Genomic DNA, 19,698 nt, shown 5'->3' with positions numbered 1-19,698 from the left:
CATGTACATGAGATTTCCTGATTGTCTTTTTAATTATTTTAAAGTATGTTAACTTTTGAATTGATAAGATTAAAACGTGTTATACAGTTGTTTTCTAGTTAATACCCACATGGAAAAATTTATCTAATAGGTATCTAATAAATGTCTAAATATGTATATGAGATCCAGCTTCTATAAATAACTAGTAGATGTATATATATCATCCACATATCTATATCCGCTAAGTAGCTACCAGAGATATCTTCTAGATATATGACTACACATGTCATCCACATATCTACATTCACACACAAAAAATATGGGCTACTAAATTTTAGTACAATTTTTTAACATCTTTAAATAATAAATCAGCGAAAAATCATCGTATTAAGATGAAGCAAAATTCAAATTAAAACTTAAACATCTCTTTCAAAAAGCAAAAACACAAATTTGAGTTACAAAAATTTTTTACAAAATGACGTTAAGGATAGACTTGAAATGAGAAACAAACTGTTGCATTGCTCAGGAGAATCGGTTTCCTGGCACAAAAATGTATGGGTTTTTAAAAAAGCTCATTTATTTCTTAATAAATTCACATTTTAATGAATTTTCTACGATCTATTTTGATAAAATTATATCATTTTGAGGAAAGATATCTGACCGTTTATCTCTATGTGAAGCATCTTGGATCGAGTTACACTTTGATTTCTTTTTTGAAAAAGTTTTCCATGATAATTTGTTTCTCAATTGCAGATTTTACAAGGAAAGTTTCATTTTGTAACATTTATTTCAAAGTATAACTTTACGGTATAACAGTATCACAGTATAAGTAAGAACAGTAGGTACACTTCGTGTCGGTGCATTTGATCTTTATGGTCAATCATCCACCATATTGTTGATTGCGCAAGCTTTTTAATTTAAATAACAGAAACTGTTTAACAACTATTAACAGTTCAAATCTGCATATCAAATGTTTTAATAATACTTAAATAACTTTACTTTTGATAATTCTTAAATAATTATTACTATTTAAAGTAACCCATACAGCACAGAAGTTTGCATCAACATTGCACATAGCAGTGTAATGCTGCAGAAATATTGCAGAGACATTATTTTGTAATATTACTTTGGCAATGTTGCAGCAACATTTTAACATAGCGAATATGTATAACATGTGTTTCTTTATTTGCCGCTATGTGGCGACACCAAACTTAACTAACTCGTATTCGAATTTTCATCTAAAGTGGATATAAGGCCTACAAGGACTAATGTAGTAATTATATTTTTTGTCTTGTGTCAGTTAATTTTCTGATAAATTGACTTGATTTATTTAATATTCTGAATCCTAATAAGGAATCTAGATTATTAAACAAATAATTTGTTTAATAATCTGGATCCCTCATTGGGTTTTAGAATATTAAACAGATTTTTCTTCATTGAATGGGAAATAATTCATTTATTGCACGTATCAAGCGACGCGGTAGCGTCGCGACGCCAAGTACATAAAAAACAGGTCCGAGCATTGAGTTGAGAGTCACTGTTCTCGACGCGGCGCTACCAAGTACCTTATCCGGAATTTCACGTCAAGTAAACTTTCCATTAAAATATTTAATAAACTAAAGCCGTAATAAAAAATCTAACGACACTTTTATGATATAATATGAATATAAACTTTCGATTGCGACCAGTTTCAATAAAATCGGTGCAGTCAATCCTGAGAAATGATGATCGAATATCAGAATTGTGACATTTTTCGTTTTTCTCCAGGCTCACGTTCTTCAGACTCACGTACATGTTCGCACGCACACACGCAAAGCGAGTTTGTCCCTCAAGCGGCGTTCACAGCGTGCGTATACGATTATTGCTTCGATATGTACAATGCTTTAAGAGAAAATCATATGCGTGCATACGTGTGATATGTATATGTATGTGTGTACGTACGTGTGAGAGATTAATGTATTGAAGTATAGTGCGGAATAGTGTAAAACAAGGAAGAGAAGTGACAGGTTAAGCAGTCAGATTATTTGTTTAAAAACACAGATTATAAGAAATAAATAAGAGTAAATAAATAAAAGTATAGTGTAGAACAAGGAAGAAAAGTAGTGTGTAATAATGTATCAAAGAAGAGAAGTGACATATTAAAAGTTTTTATTATTGTCAAGCGACGCAGCAGCGACATTTATTAGTATTATATAAAAACACAGATTTGTGACACTTAACGACAACCAAGTGGACTGTGAATTTTGTAATATTCATCAATCAAAAGGTAAATATTGTGAAATTTTTCTCATTTCTATTTAGACATAATATATTTTGACATATTATATATTAATCTTAATAAAGAGAATAGACAGTTATCATTTTGTGGAATATAATTATTATGTAATTTATAATTATATATGTGTGTGTGTGTGTGTGTGTGTGTGTGTGTGTAGAAATTTACATATTTGATTGCGCAACTATAATCATAGTTACATAGACATTTATTACATTTTCCTGCGTAGACACAAATATAGTTACGCAGAAATATTCCCTACATGTATAATGACAATTATATATATATATATGTGTGTGTGTGTGTGTAGAAATTTACATATTTGACTGCGCAACCATAATTATAATTACATAGACATTTATTACAATTGCCTGCATAGACACAAATATAGTACGCAGAAATATTTCCAACATGTATAATGATAATTATATATATATATATATATATATATATATATATATATATATATATAAAATTGTACATGTAGGGAATATTTCTGCGTAACTATATTTGTGTCTACGCAGGCAAATGTAATAAATATCTATGTAACTATAATTATGATTGCGCAGTCAAATATGTAAATTTCTACACACACACACACACACACACACACACACATATGTATATATATATACAGGGTTACCCATTTTAACTTAGGCAGCCAAATAACTCGAAAAATAAGCAAGATAGAGAAAAATGTTTTAGACAAAAGTTGTATGGTTTCGAGGGGGCCATAAGATGGTATCATTGGTTTGACCTTGAAGAGTCATTTGAAGGTCACTTCAATTTTTTTAAATGGAACATCCTATATATTTTTGTACATTCTTGTAGCTCATCTCGAGAGCTTTCCAAAACACTATAATTAAGTACATTTTCGTTAAGTACTTTTTGAGTTATGAGGCTTGAAATAATTTCTTAATTTTACATAAACCGTAAAATATCTTGTAAAATATTCATTTTTCGATTACCTTACCTTAATAGTTTTATGTACAAAATAATGAGAGGAATCAATTGGTGTAAAGAAAACACATAGCTGTTTCGAAGAAAAAATATGTAATTTGCAATTAACAATTCCATATTTTTTCTTAAAAACAACTATGTGTTTTCTTTACACCAATTGATTCCTCTCATTATTTTGTACATAAAAGTATTAAGGTAAGATAATCGAAAAATGAATATTTTACAAGATATTTTACGGTTTATGTAAAATTAAGAAATTATTTCAAACATCATAACTCAAAAAGTACTTAACGGAAAGGTACTTAATTATAGTGTTTTGGAAAGCTCTCAAAATAAGCTACAAGAATGTACAAAAATATATAGGGTATTCCATTTAAAAAAATTGAAGTGACCTTCACGTGACCTTCAAATGACTCTTCAAGGTCAAACCAATGATACCATCTTATGGCCCCCTCGAAACCATACAACTTTTGTCTAAAACATTTTTCTCTATCTTGCTTATTTTTCGAGTTATTTGGCTGCCTAAGTTAAAATGGGTCACCCTGTATAATTATACAGGGTTTAGCAAAAGTGTGGAAACCCTTTAATATTTCGAAAAATACACATTTAAAAAAAAATGTTTCATACAAAAGTTACAGGGTTTTATGTGGCGCATTACACAGCAACATTATTATGACCTCGAATAGCGTTGTCAAGGTTATGTGAAGGTCACCTCCAACTTTTTAAATGGGACACCCTATATGCTTTTGCATATTCTTGTAGCTTATCTCGAGAGCTTTCCAAAACACTATAATTAAGTACCTTTTCGTTAAGTACTTTTTGAGTTATGAGGCTTGAAATAATTTCTTAATTTTACATAAACCGTAAAATATCTTGTAAAATATTCATTTTTCGATTATCTTACCTTAATACTTTTATGTACAAAATAATGAGAGGAATCAATTAGTGTAAAGAAAACACACAGTTGTTTTTAAGAAAAAATATGTAATTGTTAATTGCAAATTACATTTTTTTTCTTCGAAACAACTATGTGTTTTCTTTACACCAATTGATTCCTCTCATTATTTTGTACATAAAAGTATTAAGGTAAGATAATCGAAAAATGAATATTTTACTAGATATTTTACGGTTTATGTAAAATTAAGAAATGATTTCAAGCTTCATAACTCGAAAAGTACTTAATGAAAACTAACTTAAGTATAGTGTTTTGGAAAGCTCTCGAGATAAGCTACAAGAATATGTAAAAGCATATAGGGTGTCCCATTTAAAAAGTTGGAGGTGACTTTCATGTGACCTTCAGGTGACTCTTCAAGGTCAAACTAATGACACCATCTTATGTTCCCCTCAAAACCATACAATTTTTGTCGAAAACGTTTTTCTCTAAAATGCTTAGTTTTTGAAAGAAAAGGGGTGTACGGGTGGTCTAGGACACCCTGTATATATATATATATATTATATACTAGTATATAATATATATATATATATATATATATATATATTATATACTATATTTTAAGTTGTGGGAAGATGGATTATATATGTTGATGCTGCTTTATAAAATAATATTTATTACGATTCGCAACGAACTTATATCAAACTTTTATGGTAATTATATTATTATGATTTACTTATTACATACATCTGTTTGTTATTTCGAATTCTTAACTTCTTTTTTTTTCTCTTATAGACCTAGTAATGGCTAAATTTCAATTTTATTTAAGATCTAATACAATAACAGAATTGCAATATGTCTTATCGTTCAATTAAATCTAAACTTCTAAAACTTTCTTTGATTCTTCATACGTGAAACAAAATTTTATTTTATAATAAAAAATAATGCAATAATAATGAAATCTATAATAGTAAATATGTAATGATAAAAACTTAATTAAATCAATAATAATTTTGACTTGTAATATACAGGATAGCAGGGAAATTTTGACAGTCCCGAAGTGTGAAGGTAGATTGGCTCAAATTAAGAAGGAAGCTATTTTGCGATATTCGCAATAATTAACGAAAAATTAATTAAAGAAGATCGACCAATGCGCGTGGCTCGAAGCATACGACGGGGCCTTCGCCACGCGCTTACACACTCATCGCTCCTCCCCTCCCCAATCACCGCTTCGCCGCGCGCCGCCATTATGTTATAGTCAGACCGCCTTCGCCGTCGTGTGCTTCTAGCCACGCGCATTGGCCGATCTTCTTTAATTAATTTTTTGTTAATTATTGCGAATATCGCAAAATAGTATAATACCTTCCTACTTAATTTGAGCCAATCTACCTTCTTACTTCGTGAAGGTCAAAAATTGCCTGACACCCTGTATAATAATATAGTATACAGGAACTAAAAAGAACAAAATAATTTAATACCTACGGAAAAAATACGTATTGATGCGAATACGTATAAAGTTATTAGTGGAATTTTTCATGAAGGTAAGAATATAATCGATGGACATTACACAAACATTGTACGTACTAAAAGTACCAAATGGCAATTAATAAATGATTTAGTAATACAAAAGTGTAGTTGGCTTGAAATGCTAAATGCATATATATTTTTTGCAGAAATGCTAGAAATGCATATATATTTTTTGCAGAAAAGATATAAATTTTACAAAAAGGTGAAATCCCTCTAAAAAAATCTTACAAAAATGTAAAAAAAGTACGCCAAGTACATAAAAAAATATTCCACCCTGTATGCAACAAAACGTTTAATAAAAAAATATAGCTAAAAATAATTTATAAAAATTTTCCCTCAAAAAATATATATAATTTTCCTAAAAAGAAAATCAAAACTAAATATGAAATTAATAATTAACTAGCCAAGTACATTGAAGCAATTGATAGGATTTGTAATTTGAAATAAATTTATCATAAATTCTATCTTGCATTTATGTATTATAGATTCTCGACAAAATGAAAATGATTTTCAAAATAAGTTTAATACTTTGTATGATATATAAAAATACATTACTATGTGTGATCCAAATAAATATTTGTACAAAATATGAAATAGCACTAATATATTGCGGCTTTTATATTAGATTACAAATAGTAAGTCATGAAACTATTTAACACTTACTGCAATAACATCGACTGTATTAATCGCCAATTTTGAATTTAAAAGAGAAAAATTAATTGATTTGTTTTAAGATCATAAGTTTTACTAAGTAGACCTGGAATTAAAGGATTTAAGAAAAGTTACATACAAAAATTTTACCCGAGTTGTATTACAATTTACACATTTTTATTATTATGAAATATTTAACTTTGAAATTAATCATAAGCTTTGCCAAGTAAATTCGGAACTAAAAAAATTAAGACCAAAGCGACTTACGAAAACTTGGCGTGCTCGGGTCGTATTAATCTATAATTGAAATTAATTACATGTATATAATTCGCAAACTTTGTAAAATTATGTATATTTGTAAATTTGTAAAATTATGTGTATTATAATTTGACTCGAGCACGCCAAGTTTTTGCGCGCGCGTAATCTGACAGCATATTGACAGTAGAAACCGTGCATGATCTGCTTTTAACTAAAGTGCAATAAAATTTAATATTACAGAATAAGTTTTATTGGTAAATTATAATTTTCTTTTCATAAATAACTATGAAATGTAATGTTATATCGTAGTTATATCTCACGTAGCAAATTCTCTTTCAACTTAATTAAATTAATAATATAGTAAATTGTGAAAATAATTAAATTTAATTTATAAAATTGAGACATAATTTATATGATAATTAAACTCTTGCTTTATGCTTCAAATAGGATAATTTTCCATTTATCCTGTTGATTTTAATCAGTTTAATATTCTCATATTAGGCTTGTATGAGATATCAAAAATTAAACCAATAGAAATATACTTTTGATCTTTTATTAATAGCCACTAGCAGGCTTTATATCTACTTCTAACAGAAATTTGATTGCGAGAAAGCGTGCATCGCGTAGCGAAAAGCGAAGGAACTATTGAATCAAGGCACTTAAATACCGATTATGCAGGTTCTGCTCGGTTTCTGCCATCAATCTGCCATCAAATTATGCGCGCAGATCTTGCTCGGTTTTTGCCGCCAATTTGACGTCAAGTAATACAGCAAGCTTCGCTTGCTTTTTGCCGCCAATTTGTTGTCGGATTTTGTCAGCAAACTTTGCTCGGTTTTTGCCGCCAATCTGCCAGCTTAATCAGGTAATAACAACTCTTGTAGCAAAATTGTAGCAAATTGCCTTTTTGCTGACAATAATTTTTAGCAAGTACTTGGCGAAATCTGTTCGAACAGACTTGGCTAACTGGGAACATTCCTCTCTTGCTTAAGAATGCTGTTTTCGGTAGGGGCGAGTTCCTCCCACCACTTTATAATCTGGTCGAATTCGATGTGAAAGACGTTCAGAATGACGAGCAGATGCTTCTGGAGGTTGTGTGGTTCCGTTGTTGAGAGGTTCTACCTCCTCTCTTTCTCCTAGCGAAGTGTGAATTACTGGATCTGGTTGAATCCGTGCTGATTCTTTTCCTGAAAGTAGTAGATCTTCGCTGAACGTATTGAATTTTCTTTCCAGAGAAAGATAGGGATGTATGTAGGAGGAGGTCGGACGTGTCTTTACGTTCATTTGATCAACGAGCGACAGAATCCATCCGTGGCAACGGCATCGACGCATATCCTGTGGAGAGAGCATTCACACATTTTTCAGCCTAACGAATAATTGCTAGAAAACAATATTCGCAGACTAGAAAAATATGTGAGGCGCAAGTGGCTGGATCGGGAATCGAACCCGAGTCTTTCGCTTTCCGGGCAACTGCTCTAGACCACTGAGCTATCCAGACCTCACACCTAATGCTGCTTTTTAACACAGTGATATGCGACTCCAGAGCGATGTTGGTATCTCACTCGATGGATGCAATGCCGATTGCACGGAGGATCCCTGAAAGGCTCGCTGACCAAATAAGTGCCGGTGGAGGTATTTGTGTGCATGCTGGCTTCCGACTGGTCTTCCGTATGAAACGGCACCGACGAGCACAACGCCGTAGAGTGACCACATTCCCCAAGATCCCTCTAGTATATACTAAAATCCCCACTGTACCAAATAGCAGTGGCGGATGGACCCTAAGATAGGGCCGGGGCAGGCCTCCAGAGATAGGGCCGGGGCAGGCCTCCAGCATCCCTTTGGACGATTTCATATTTGATTGAAATGTCTCGTAATGAATCCTCCTTTAATGCTGACGCGAGCGAGTGCTTTCCCTATCAGCGTAACAATTTTTCCAGGAATACGCTGTCCATTGGAGAGTTGAATTAGTACCGATTGACCTGTAGCAAATGAACGTGACCTTGCGCCGTGATGAGCGTCAAATTGTTGCTTCATTTGCTTCTGCCGAGAAGTAAGACTTAGATTAGGTTTTTTGATTGCAGTAAAAATATCTAATGGAGTTCTAAGCTTACGTCCAAAGAATATTTCTGCCGGAGACTTATGATCTGATATCGCATCACTGGGTGTGTAGTTGTATGCGTAAACAAATTTGTTTAATTCCGTTTCTAATTGTGAATTTTGACTTGTGTCTATAGAATTTTTCAATGTTCTGACCATTCTCTCGGCTTGACCATTTGATTGTGGATGCCCAGGTGGGGTACGCAGGTGAAGGATTCTAAATTCGGCGCACAGTTGCGCGAATTCCACTGAAGTGAATTGAGTACCGTTATCTGAAACTACTTCAGGAAGTCCATATCGACTAAAGAGTCTTCGCAGATATCGGCATGTTGCTGCCGATGTTATTGTTGAGAACCATCCTGCTTCCACGAATTTGGAATAGCTATCGACAATGACGAGTACCCATTGTCCATGTATCGGGCCTGCGAAATCAATGTGAAGGCGTGACCATGGTTTCTCTGGATTTGGCCATGGATGTAATGATTCTTTTACTGGGTTGCTTGCTGTGCGATCGCAATTATTACATTCTTTTACGTATCTCTCGATGTTATCATGCATCGCCGGCCAATAGAAATAACGTCGAGCAAGCTGTATCATCCGGCGAATACCTGGATGTGCAATGTGTAGATGCTTCAGTACAGTAGATTATAGATGTTTAAGAATTATTAGTTTCTCATCTAGAATTAATGTATTATTAACTAAAGCTAAGTAATCGCGACGACGATAATATGGCATTAACTCTTTGTCAATTACGTCCGATTTGAGCCATCCGTTTTGTAGATGATCTATAATCTCAGCGAAAATTCCATCGCTGTCGCACTTTGGAGCTCTTGTCGAGCCGTTGAAGGTAAGAACTGTACTGATTCGTTGACAATCTGTTGTAGCTCTGTATCTGTTTCCTGTAGCGCAGCTACAACTTCTTCGAGATCGGCGTCTATTACGTCTTGTTTTACATCCTGCATTAATCTTGAAAGAGCGTCCGCTTGACCAAATTTTTCGGAGTTGACATATTCTATGTCGAAGTCGTACCCAATTAGTCGAAGAGCCCATCGTTTCAAACGATTTGCTGTGCGTGTATCTAGACCTTTTGTATTCGACGTTTTAAACAGGGCTAAAAGTGGACGATGGTCCGTTTGTAGCACGAAATGACGGCCATATACGAATTTTCGAAAACGTTCAACTGCAGTGACTAATGCTAAAGCTTCTTTTTCGATTTGGCTGTAATTCTGTTGAGTCTTTGTCAATGCTTTTGACATGTGGAAGACTGCTTTTACCTGACCATCTGGGGCGCGCTGTAACAAGACGCCACCAATTCCGATCGAACTAGCGTCTGCTGCAACGATCAGAGTTTGTCTGGGATCGTAATGAGCTAGTAGAAGTGATCCAGTAAGAATATTCTTAATATCCTCAAACGTTTTCTTCATTTTTGCTGTCCACACGAAAGATACATCTTTCCTGATCAAAGCTTCGAATGGTGCTTTGAGTCGATGCAAATTTGACACAAATTTCCCGTAGTAATTTATCAGACCTAAAAACGAGCGTATCTCTTTTGCATTCGTCAGAGCTCGCATTGTTTGGATAGGTCGAAGACGTGCTGGGTCGGGCTCAACCTTTAGCTGAAACAATAAATCCAAGGTATTTAACTATTGAAGTATGAAATTTACATTTTTCCCTTTGTAGTCGAAAACCCCATTCTTGCAAGTGGTTTAGCACGACGTATAAACGCGTATCATGCTCTGTGCGTTCCTGGCCATAAATCAGAATATCATCAAGATAGACGAGTACGCCTGGAATACCTGTAAGTGCCTGTTCCAGCGTACGTTGGAAAATTGCAGGAGCTGGTTTTAAACCAAAAACCAACCGATTGTAAGCAAATAAACCTTGATGAGTATTTATTATAGTTAGTTTCTTACTTTTCTCATCTAGTCTTAGATGGAAATAAGCATCAGATAGATCTAGTTGTGAGAAGATAGAACTACCTCGAAGTTTTGCAATAAGTTCCTCTATACCTGGGATTGGATAATCCTCCGCGTCAAGTGTGTCATTTAATCCTGTTGAGTAGTCTGCACAAATACGTATTTTCCCATTTGCTTTGCGTGTAATTACTATGGGAGCAGCCCATTCCGAAAAGTCGACTGGCGTTAAAATTCCATTCTTAACGAGTCTATCCAGTTCTTCATTGACTGGTTCTTCTAATGCAAGTGCAATTGGACGTGGAATGTGTTTCGGTTTCGCATCTGGTTTAAACCGCAGATGAACTGTTATCTTGGTGCATTCACCTATCGAATTACTAAAAAGTTTTGTGAATTGTTTATGAAGTGAATTTATCGTAATCGTATTTATCATTTGCAGATTTCCGACGACTCCTGTGTCATAGGTAATTAAGCCAAGCTTATCTATTGTTTGAGAGCTAATTAGTGCAGTTTCTGGACGATCAAGTACAATGACTGGTGCTTTTATCATACAGTCCTTGTAGCCAAGTGAGGCGTTAAAAAATCCTATGGTATGCATTGGATGTCCTGAGACATTAACACATGAAGTAGTAAGAGGTTGGAGTTTTGGACGACCGATTCGTGTCCAAGTTTCTCTCCCGATCGTGGTTACGTCCGCCCCTGTATCCAACTGCATTTTTAATGGCTTGTTATTGATAGTAATATGCACGAATTTGCGATACCGATGTCCTGTGCCTAGAACACCTTGTAATCTGAGTATTTTATTTCGTTGCTTCGATAAGCAAACTCTAGCAATATGTCCCGTTTTCTTGCATAATCTGCATTCTGCTTTCTTAAAAGGACATGCATCCCGTCTGTGTTTTGCGGAACCGCAGCCATAGCATGGCGACAATGTAGTAGAATTTGTCTTTTTTTCGTAATGCAGTGTAATAGGATTTGTTTTCTTTTCGTAATATTTACCTTTCTTTTTAGGTGAATTCTTCGTTGATTGGCTGACCGTGTTGATTTCTGAGAAGCGTTGTCCTTTAACGCGCATGACGTCAGCTGTGTGGTTCGCATGTGCGTAGCAGATTTCTCTAATATCTTGAAATGTGCAGTTTTCTTTTTCTGATGCAACCTTGAAGAGGACTGTTCGTTCTGTGTAGTAGGTGTGGTCGCTCAGGGCGAGAGCCGTTAGCAGAATTTTGAGTTTCTCGATATTGAAATTATCGAGCTCAAAGGCATCTCCCAGAACGTTTACTTTGTCAAGTATTTCTATTGCCGTTGTTGGTGGGAAAGCACGAAAATTGAGAGCTTCAAAACGACGTTGGAATAACGTTTTATTATCATGGAACTGTTTCTTAAGATGTTGCACGAGATCTTCAAAAGACATCTCATGCGGTTTCTTCGGTGATAAATGACTGAGTAATTGTTGATACTCGTCGTCCCCGAGAGCATGAAGAAGTAGCTCTTTGCTCCTCGTCTCGATTAAACCCTTCGCTCCTTCCGCGAAAGTGCTTCTATGACGTTCAAACCATAACGTGAAGGTTTTACCCCTTGTAGGATCATGAACGAATTTACCGAGCCGTGTAGTTAGATTTGAAAATTGTGAGAATTTTGCACTATCGTTCTCAGTTCTCGAAATGACAGTATCCGCCATTTGCTTTTGTGACTCACCGATCTGATGTAATGTCTGCTCCTGGTTTTGCGCAGTAGTCGCTAGCGCTTGAAGTATTCGTTCCATTTTCTTGCAGGTTCAATAAGCCGCAGCGCCAATTGTTGTTTCTTGTTCGTTTTATATAATGTCTAAGGCCGTTATGCCTTATTATTATGTCTTCCATACGCGAACAGTCCGAAGTAGTCCTTGAAGATTCAAGCGCGTCGTTTATGCTTCGTTCACGTCGACCACACCCATGCTTCTCCGACGGTCCGTCTTTCGGTCGCCTCTTAAGACTCTTCACTGTCGTGTCGTGTGCACAGTCGTGCCGTGTGCATAGTCGTGCCGTGCTACGTGCTATGCTATGCGCTATGTCGCCTCTGCGCGTTGACGTGCGAGCAATCGCTCTTGGTCGCGCAGTTCGTCAATCAGTAGCGTAGAGCTTAGCGCCTGTCAAAGGGCGCAATATACCCAACACAGATAAAGATACCACAAACTTAAATTATATAGATAAAAGATAAAATAAACAATAATTGCATCTAGATGAAAATCTAGATAATTTTATTCAGATAACGGAAAACACTGAATACTCGTTTTAATCTTGACTTTAATAAATGTCAGTTTTTGTTGTGTTAACGTGGCGCACTTTTTTCAGTGACCTGACCTTCCGCTCTTAACGTCCACTGTCGGATTCGCTCGCGAACAATTTTTGATCCTTCGAGCCAGATTTATCATCCTCATTCGCAGTTTTGTGGGTGAGGTGCCGATCAGTTTTGTGCAGTGAGTTTTCTGTTAAGACAAAAACAGTGAGAATGAGTGCTGACATAGAAGTGCTACTGAAGGCTCAGTACGATATCCACGAGCGAATGTCCCGTTCCGTGGACAATCTCCGGAAGATGGGCGTCTCCAACATCACCCGCGACGCCATCCAAATTCGCATCACCATACTGGATAACCTCTGGAGTAAGTTGGAGGCTCAGCACGAACTCGTCAGGTCGACTCTGAAAGACAAGTATAAAGAGAGTGAGTATGCTAAATCTGATTTCATCGATGTCGCGGAGAATATATACGTGATGCAACGCAGCATGTTAACCGGCTATGCCGAAAAACTCAAGGACAAAGCGCTCACCGCGTCCAAAAGCGAACCAGGTCCAGAGCAGGCTCCAAGAACCTCGTTGCCGCGCATCAAACTGCAGACGTTCTCGGGCGCGTACGAGGATTGGCCCGCGTTCCGCGACTTGTTGCTATCGATAATCGACGACAACTCTATATCCGCAGTGAAAAAGCTCCATTATCTCCGCTCCTGCCTCCAAGGATCTGTGGAAAGATTGATTCGTCCGTTACTAGTTACGGGAGATACTTACGAGCGAGCTTGGACACTTCCAAGCAAACACTACGAAAATAAGCGAGAACTTATCCGCTCCAACTTCGCCGCGTTCACCGCCGTGCCGAGGATGAAAGCTGAGACTGCTGACGAGCTGAGCCGAATCTTCAACGCCGTCACCACCGCCGTGAATGCTCAGGAGAGCATTGATAGTCCCATCGCCTCACACGGGATGGACCTCTTCAATCATCTAGTTGTCGAGCTCTTCGATCCGCAAACTCGGCTCGAGTGGGAGTCCTCGACGTGTGACTCCATCGATCCGCCGAGCCATGACACCTTGATGGACTTCATATCCAAAAGGATACTCACCTTGAATGCCGCCAAGCCAAGGTCCGCCGCGAAGTCCGAAGATGCCGCACGACCAGCGAAGTCGCACTTCGCAAGGAACACTTCCGATTCCTCCAAGTGCGTCATGTGCAAGGGAGAGCACTCACTCATGCAGTGCTCACAATTCAAGGCGAAGTCCGCGAGCGACAGGAAGTCCTTTGTAGAAGCCAACCGATTGTGCTTCAACTGCCTCGGCACTCATTTCATGGCGCAATGCCAGTCAGTCAAGATATGCGCCTTGTGCCAATCTCGGCACCACACTCTGCTGCATGATGCGTACCACGCATCGTCTTCTGATGAGGTCAGCTCACTCTCCGCTGTGCTTCCAAAATTCGACCGCAAGGCGTCCTCCTCGCCACCCATCGTCGACCACAGGGGGAGGCCTCAAGCTGCTGGAACATGCAGTAAATTTATTTTTGTATTTTATTATATATTATAATATTACTTTATTTTATATATTTATTTTTTTCATAAATAGATGCAGATATAAAGTCAATCAAAATGGGTTCTAATGATGCAAATTGTTTGGATAAGAAAAATTTAACAGAGATGTCTAGCAAATCTATTACATATAAACAATATAACAATAATTTACATCCATTTAATTTTTCTGATGAGATAAACTGCAAAATAAAACAAGAATTGTATGAGAAGAGTCAAAACAGCATTTATTGTTTAAATTTTATTTTTTCTTCTTGACATATATATAATAATAATAGAAGTGCTAAAAAATAATTTCACATTAAAATTTTTTAATTGTATCTTTAAATGTATGAAATGCAAAATTTTAAAAATAAAGTTTTTATAAGTGGAACTAATAAGTATTAGGATAAAAGTAAAATTTAAAGATCTCTATTCTACTCTTAATTTTTTAATTATATAATAAAATGAATAAGAGAAAAGACTAGCAAATAAAAAAGTTGAATAATAAAGGCATATTTTTAATTATAGATAATATAGTACAAACTACATGTGGAGGAAAGTCATCAAAAAATGAGACAAAGACGCCAAAAAGACAAAATCTACCAAAGATAATTGCGAATTGTGTTTTACCAAAAGGAATAAAAGAACTAAAAGGAGTGAAAATTGAAAAATTACGAATAAATAACAGCTTACAGAGCAATATTCCTACACAGATTTCTTTAGAACAAGATGTAATAACAAGATGTAATAATGATAAAAGTATAGCTCAAACTTTTTGTAATGATACAACAGAAACTATTACTACAACTGAAAATATTAGAGAAAAAAAACATCATACATCCCATGAAATAAATGAATCATTTGATACTTTAAAAATATCAAGTCCACTTAATAATAATGTTGGTTTAAAAGATAAAGACTTATCAAATAATAAGTCACATAGTAAAGTTATTGATTATACAAATTTAAATTCTGCGACAAAAGTAAGAAATAATGGTGATATAGGTATTAATAATATTGGTAGTGAAATAATAACGACACATGAAAACTATACGTTAAGTAATCAGGAACAATTAAATAGATTTATCAATAACACTGAAGTACATGAGAATAATATATTACAAGACAATAGAAAATGTGAAGAAAAATGTACTAAGAACATATTAAACAAGAATGTTTCAGATCTTATGGATATAGATGATGAAAACTATAATATTAATACATCATCAATACTTGCAAGCAAAGAAGGGAATATACTACCAAAAGAAACTCTAAAGCGTACTCTGAAAGAAAAAGATTGTAATCAGGGTAGTAAAAAAATGAAATTAAATAGGAACAGTTGGCTACAAAGTAATGTAGCATTTAAATCGAGTAATTATCAACAAGATAATGATTCTCTAAGTAGTGTTACAACAAATACAACAGTAGAAACAAATAAAACTAAAAAATATAATCAAGAAGAAAGATCAGATTTACGTAAATATTTGAATCAAATGAGATTAGAAAAAAGTTTTAAGTTAAAGCCTACAGTTGAAAGTAAGTATAACAATTGAAATATAATGCATTTCTAAATAAATAGATTTAATCAATAAAAATAATTGTCTTTTTTTTTAATTATATAATAAATGCAGTAGCAAATGAGAAAGTTTGCAAAAAACTTTCTGTCAAAGAAGAATCAACTTTAAATGGAACTTTATATGAAAAGAAAAGTGCCCAACAGAAGCATAGCTCAAGTGTTGCAAGTGATGATGAAGATGATGATTGCATTTCTCTTTTTGCAGAACCTTTTGCAGAATTTGATACAAGCCAGTAAGTAATAAACTAGAAAAATAATATATAAGAAATAATATTATTATATATAATAATATATATTATAATTAATTTCTTTTTGAATTTAAAGTTTTTTTATTAAATTTATAACTTCCCAGATAGCACAGGACGTCCTATGGAAGTTCATTTTATGTCCATTTTATATCCGCATGTCCATGGACATGAAATGGACGTCCATCGTACGTCTGATTCTAGACATCCGTTAACGGTCAATATTTGGACGTCCATATGATGTTCGGTCTTGGACGTCAAAGTTTCGCGCGAGCACGCAAGGATATGTTAGTTCGTTCGTTTACCGTTACACGACGTGCGATGCGCTATCATTCTCGTATTTAAGTTTTAGTTAGGAGAATTATATAAAGTTTGCAAAGAGTAACAAATAACATTGAAGATATACTGCTCAATTTAATTTCTGATCTCAATGTTTCAGATATTAAGTTGATTTTATAAGTCGGACAAGTAAATGTCCAGCGAATAAACGAAAATAATTCATTATCTATTTAAGATGTAAAGTGCAAAATGCAAGTATAAATATAAATAAAATTTTTATATGAAATTTTTATGTAAAATTTTATATGAAATCGATAAATTATATTATTATTTAATTTTGTTGGGCCAAATGTTTTATATATTATAAAGGATACATAATGCCATCCACTTATATATAATTAAAAATAATTATATATATATATATATATATATATATAATATGATTAGATCAAGTCCAAAACCATACATAATTATGTCTACGCAATTATATATAAACCATTTTCCCACGTATTCATTCAAGATCCAAAATTCGACCATTTAAGATCCATAATTCGTCCACTAAAGGACGTCTTATGGACGTTCAGAGCAGTTGCAAACGGACGTACAGTGGATGTCCTTTGTACGTCCGCTGCAGGTAATATGGACGTCCGATGGATGTACACACATCGGCAGGAATGATGTCCCGGTATGGATGTGTGCCGACGTCATACGCACACACGCGAAGCGCGCACGTAGCCAAGAATTTATTACTTCATTAAATTTTATCTTTTTATATAATTTAATTATTATTTAATTTAATAGAATGAATGCCGACCTTTAGTGCACGCGATCAAGCCGCATTTCTTAAAGAAAGAAAAGAAAAGTACGCATATCGATACTAGAGCGCAAGAGACATGTATAGAAATAGCGCGGTGTCCCGCGCGGTATATAGCTGTCTCGCTCGCACTCTCTCGTTCGAGCGTCGAGCGAGAGCGACGGCTATCGGACATCTCGGTATCACGTCTTATAATGCTTTCTCTCTCGCTCTTGTGCCGTGCGCGAAGGACGCAACAAAGAATGCCCCCCACTACTCTACCCCCACTTTCTCTTTCGCTGCCCGGCCCGCGTACATGCCCGCTTCGTTTGGGTGAGTGTGACGTCAGTGAGCGTCAACAAGCATACCGGGACACCATTCCTGCCGGTGCATGTACACAATGTCCGACATGGACGTCCGTTGTACGTACATAGGATGTACTTGTGCTTCTTGGGTTTTTAGATAAAATATTTTGGAATTGTTATTAATACTAATAATGAAATTAATATAAGTATGAAGTATTCATAATATATTTAATATTCGTAATATATTTAAAAATGATATATTATTATAGATGTGAAGATATATCTTTGAATGAGAAGGACAAATCATCTAAATCTCTACATTGTGATGTACCATATACGATGACTGCTAGTAGTTTCGATAAGTACGTGAAAGAGAATAACAAAGAATTTAATAAAGAATATGCAAAATGCATAGAAAATGATACAGAATCTTTGAAATCTGATAAAACAAATGAAATATTCAATCATAAATCTACACAAGTTTTAAATACAGATTGTGTACCTGCAACTGCAACACAATCAAAATCACCACAAACTAAAAACGTTTACTCAAAAAAGAAAACTCTTTACGATTTTGGGATCAAGGGATATTGTTATCAAGTATTAAAATATGGTTCATATTACAAACGTCGTTGTCAGTGTAAATTTAAACATAATGTAAGTATATTTATTCGTTTTTTTATTTTTATTTTTATTTTAATATTGTTTAATATAATTATTTATATCACATCGTAATATAATTTCTCATTTCTAGATAAAAAAAGTATTTCAAATAATTAATTCGGAGGATTCTAGAACAATCCTTGACATAATGCCAGAGGCATTAAAACAGAATTTTAATTATTTTTGTGAAGAAGTATATATAGCTTTATTAAAAAGGTTAAATACTGATGAGATTTTAAAAACATACAAGATGCTTTATGACAATTGGAACGTTAATTGGAGAAAGGAATTCACAAAACGGTCGAGAGAAAAGATTGCTTCTAATATTATCGAAGAACTATTAAATAGACAAATGTCATTAGAAATGATCGTCGATTATATGATGACACATATTTTGCCCACTAAAAATTTAAAAGAGCTTAACAACATATTACTGACTGTAAAAAAATATGTGAAATCTGGCGAATATTGGAATACTACTAAAAAATTTATTTTAACATTGCAATCAAATGTTTCTAAATGTATCATTGATGAAATATTAAATGAATGTATAAAAAGTAAAGAATTACAAAAGATTCAAGATGTTAATAGCAACTTGATAAGTAAACTTGACTCTACATTAATATCAACATTGGATGAATGTGTGATAATGAAGTGTTTTAAAAGTATGTTAGTTGAAAAAACTGCAAAAAATTCTAAAGTATTGACTCAAAATTTTGGGGATAGTTTAATAACAACAGAAACTATTGCTTCTCCTGATTCTCCTGATCCAAGCCAAAATATAAACTTCACACAACAGGAACCTCCAATAAAATATGATGTTAGTTCTATCAATGAAACTGATGTAAATAAGAATCGTATAACTCAAGATGTAAATGTACAAAAACCATACGTATATGGTAACCATACGTATTTCATGCAACCCATTGGTAATTACTTCATTTTACTATCGATTATTTATGAGAATATGTATATACACATGTGTATACATATACATGTATATACATATGTGTATACATTTTTTAAAAAGTATAGAATATACATTATCATTATATTTATATATTTTTTTCTAGATGCACCTTATGCGCGATCTATATATAGAGATCACGAACGTTTCTGGAAATTTTATATGGATTTAGAACGATTTGAAAAGGGACTTATACATGAAGATTATAATTATGTTATTGATATCTTAAAAAGTTATACAGAAAAACGGGAAAGCGAGTTATTTGTTAGTAAATGTTATCTTATATTTCGAAATATAAAAAGTTCAGAATATCATTTAAAAAACATCCTAACGCTAACAGATAATCAATATTTTAATAAAGATACACTTATAGAGAGAGGATATATTACATAATATATATATATATATATATATATATATATATATATATATATACACATATATATATATATATATATATACACATATATATATATATATATATATATATATATATATATAGTATAGATAAT

The 19,698-nt window shown here is 34.1% G+C and overlaps 1 protein-coding gene across 1 annotated transcript; it reads left to right on the top strand.

Annotated features, from left to right (window-relative positions):
* The first annotated feature begins 1,920 nt into the window (after positions 1 to 1,920).
* Positions 1,921 to 19,579, top strand: LOC145965645 (uncharacterized). The gene is made up of 7 exons (XM_083089302.1): positions 1,921 to 2,245; positions 12,880 to 14,339; positions 14,887 to 15,894; positions 15,990 to 16,167; positions 17,826 to 18,213; positions 18,311 to 19,148; positions 19,293 to 19,579. Exons 2-7 carry the CDS (start codon positions 13,037 to 13,039, stop codon positions 19,577 to 19,579), a joined length of 4,002 nt encoding a protein of 1,333 aa, XP_082945428.1. The 5' UTR covers positions 1,921 to 2,245; positions 12,880 to 13,036.
* Positions 19,580 to 19,698: the final 119 nt, after the last annotated feature.

Source organism: Camponotus vicinus, unplaced genomic scaffold (assembly GCF_025532165.1).
Source record: "Camponotus vicinus isolate PSW18456_S1 unplaced genomic scaffold, iyCamVici1.0 SCAF_14, whole genome shotgun sequence".
Classification (NCBI taxonomy): domain Eukaryota; kingdom Metazoa; phylum Arthropoda; class Insecta; order Hymenoptera; family Formicidae; genus Camponotus; species Camponotus vicinus.
Note: the sequence above shows the minus strand (reverse complement) of the source record. Positions and strands in the feature narration are given on the sequence as shown.

What these genes read in the sequence shown, in the direction of transcription:
- LOC145965645 (XM_083089302.1), top strand. Translation starts at nt 13,037, where the DNA reads ATGAGTGCTGACATAGAAGTGCTACTGAAGGCTCAGTACGATATCCAC. An exon ending in GCAGAATTTGATACAAGCCA is followed by an intron (nt 16,168 to 17,825) that starts GTAAGTAATAAA and finishes ATATTATTATAG; the next exon opens with ATGTGAAGATATATCTTTGA. An exon ending in GTATTTCATGCAACCCATTG is followed by an intron (nt 19,149 to 19,292) that starts GTAATTACTTCA and finishes ATTTTTTTCTAG; the next exon opens with ATGCACCTTATGCGCGATCT.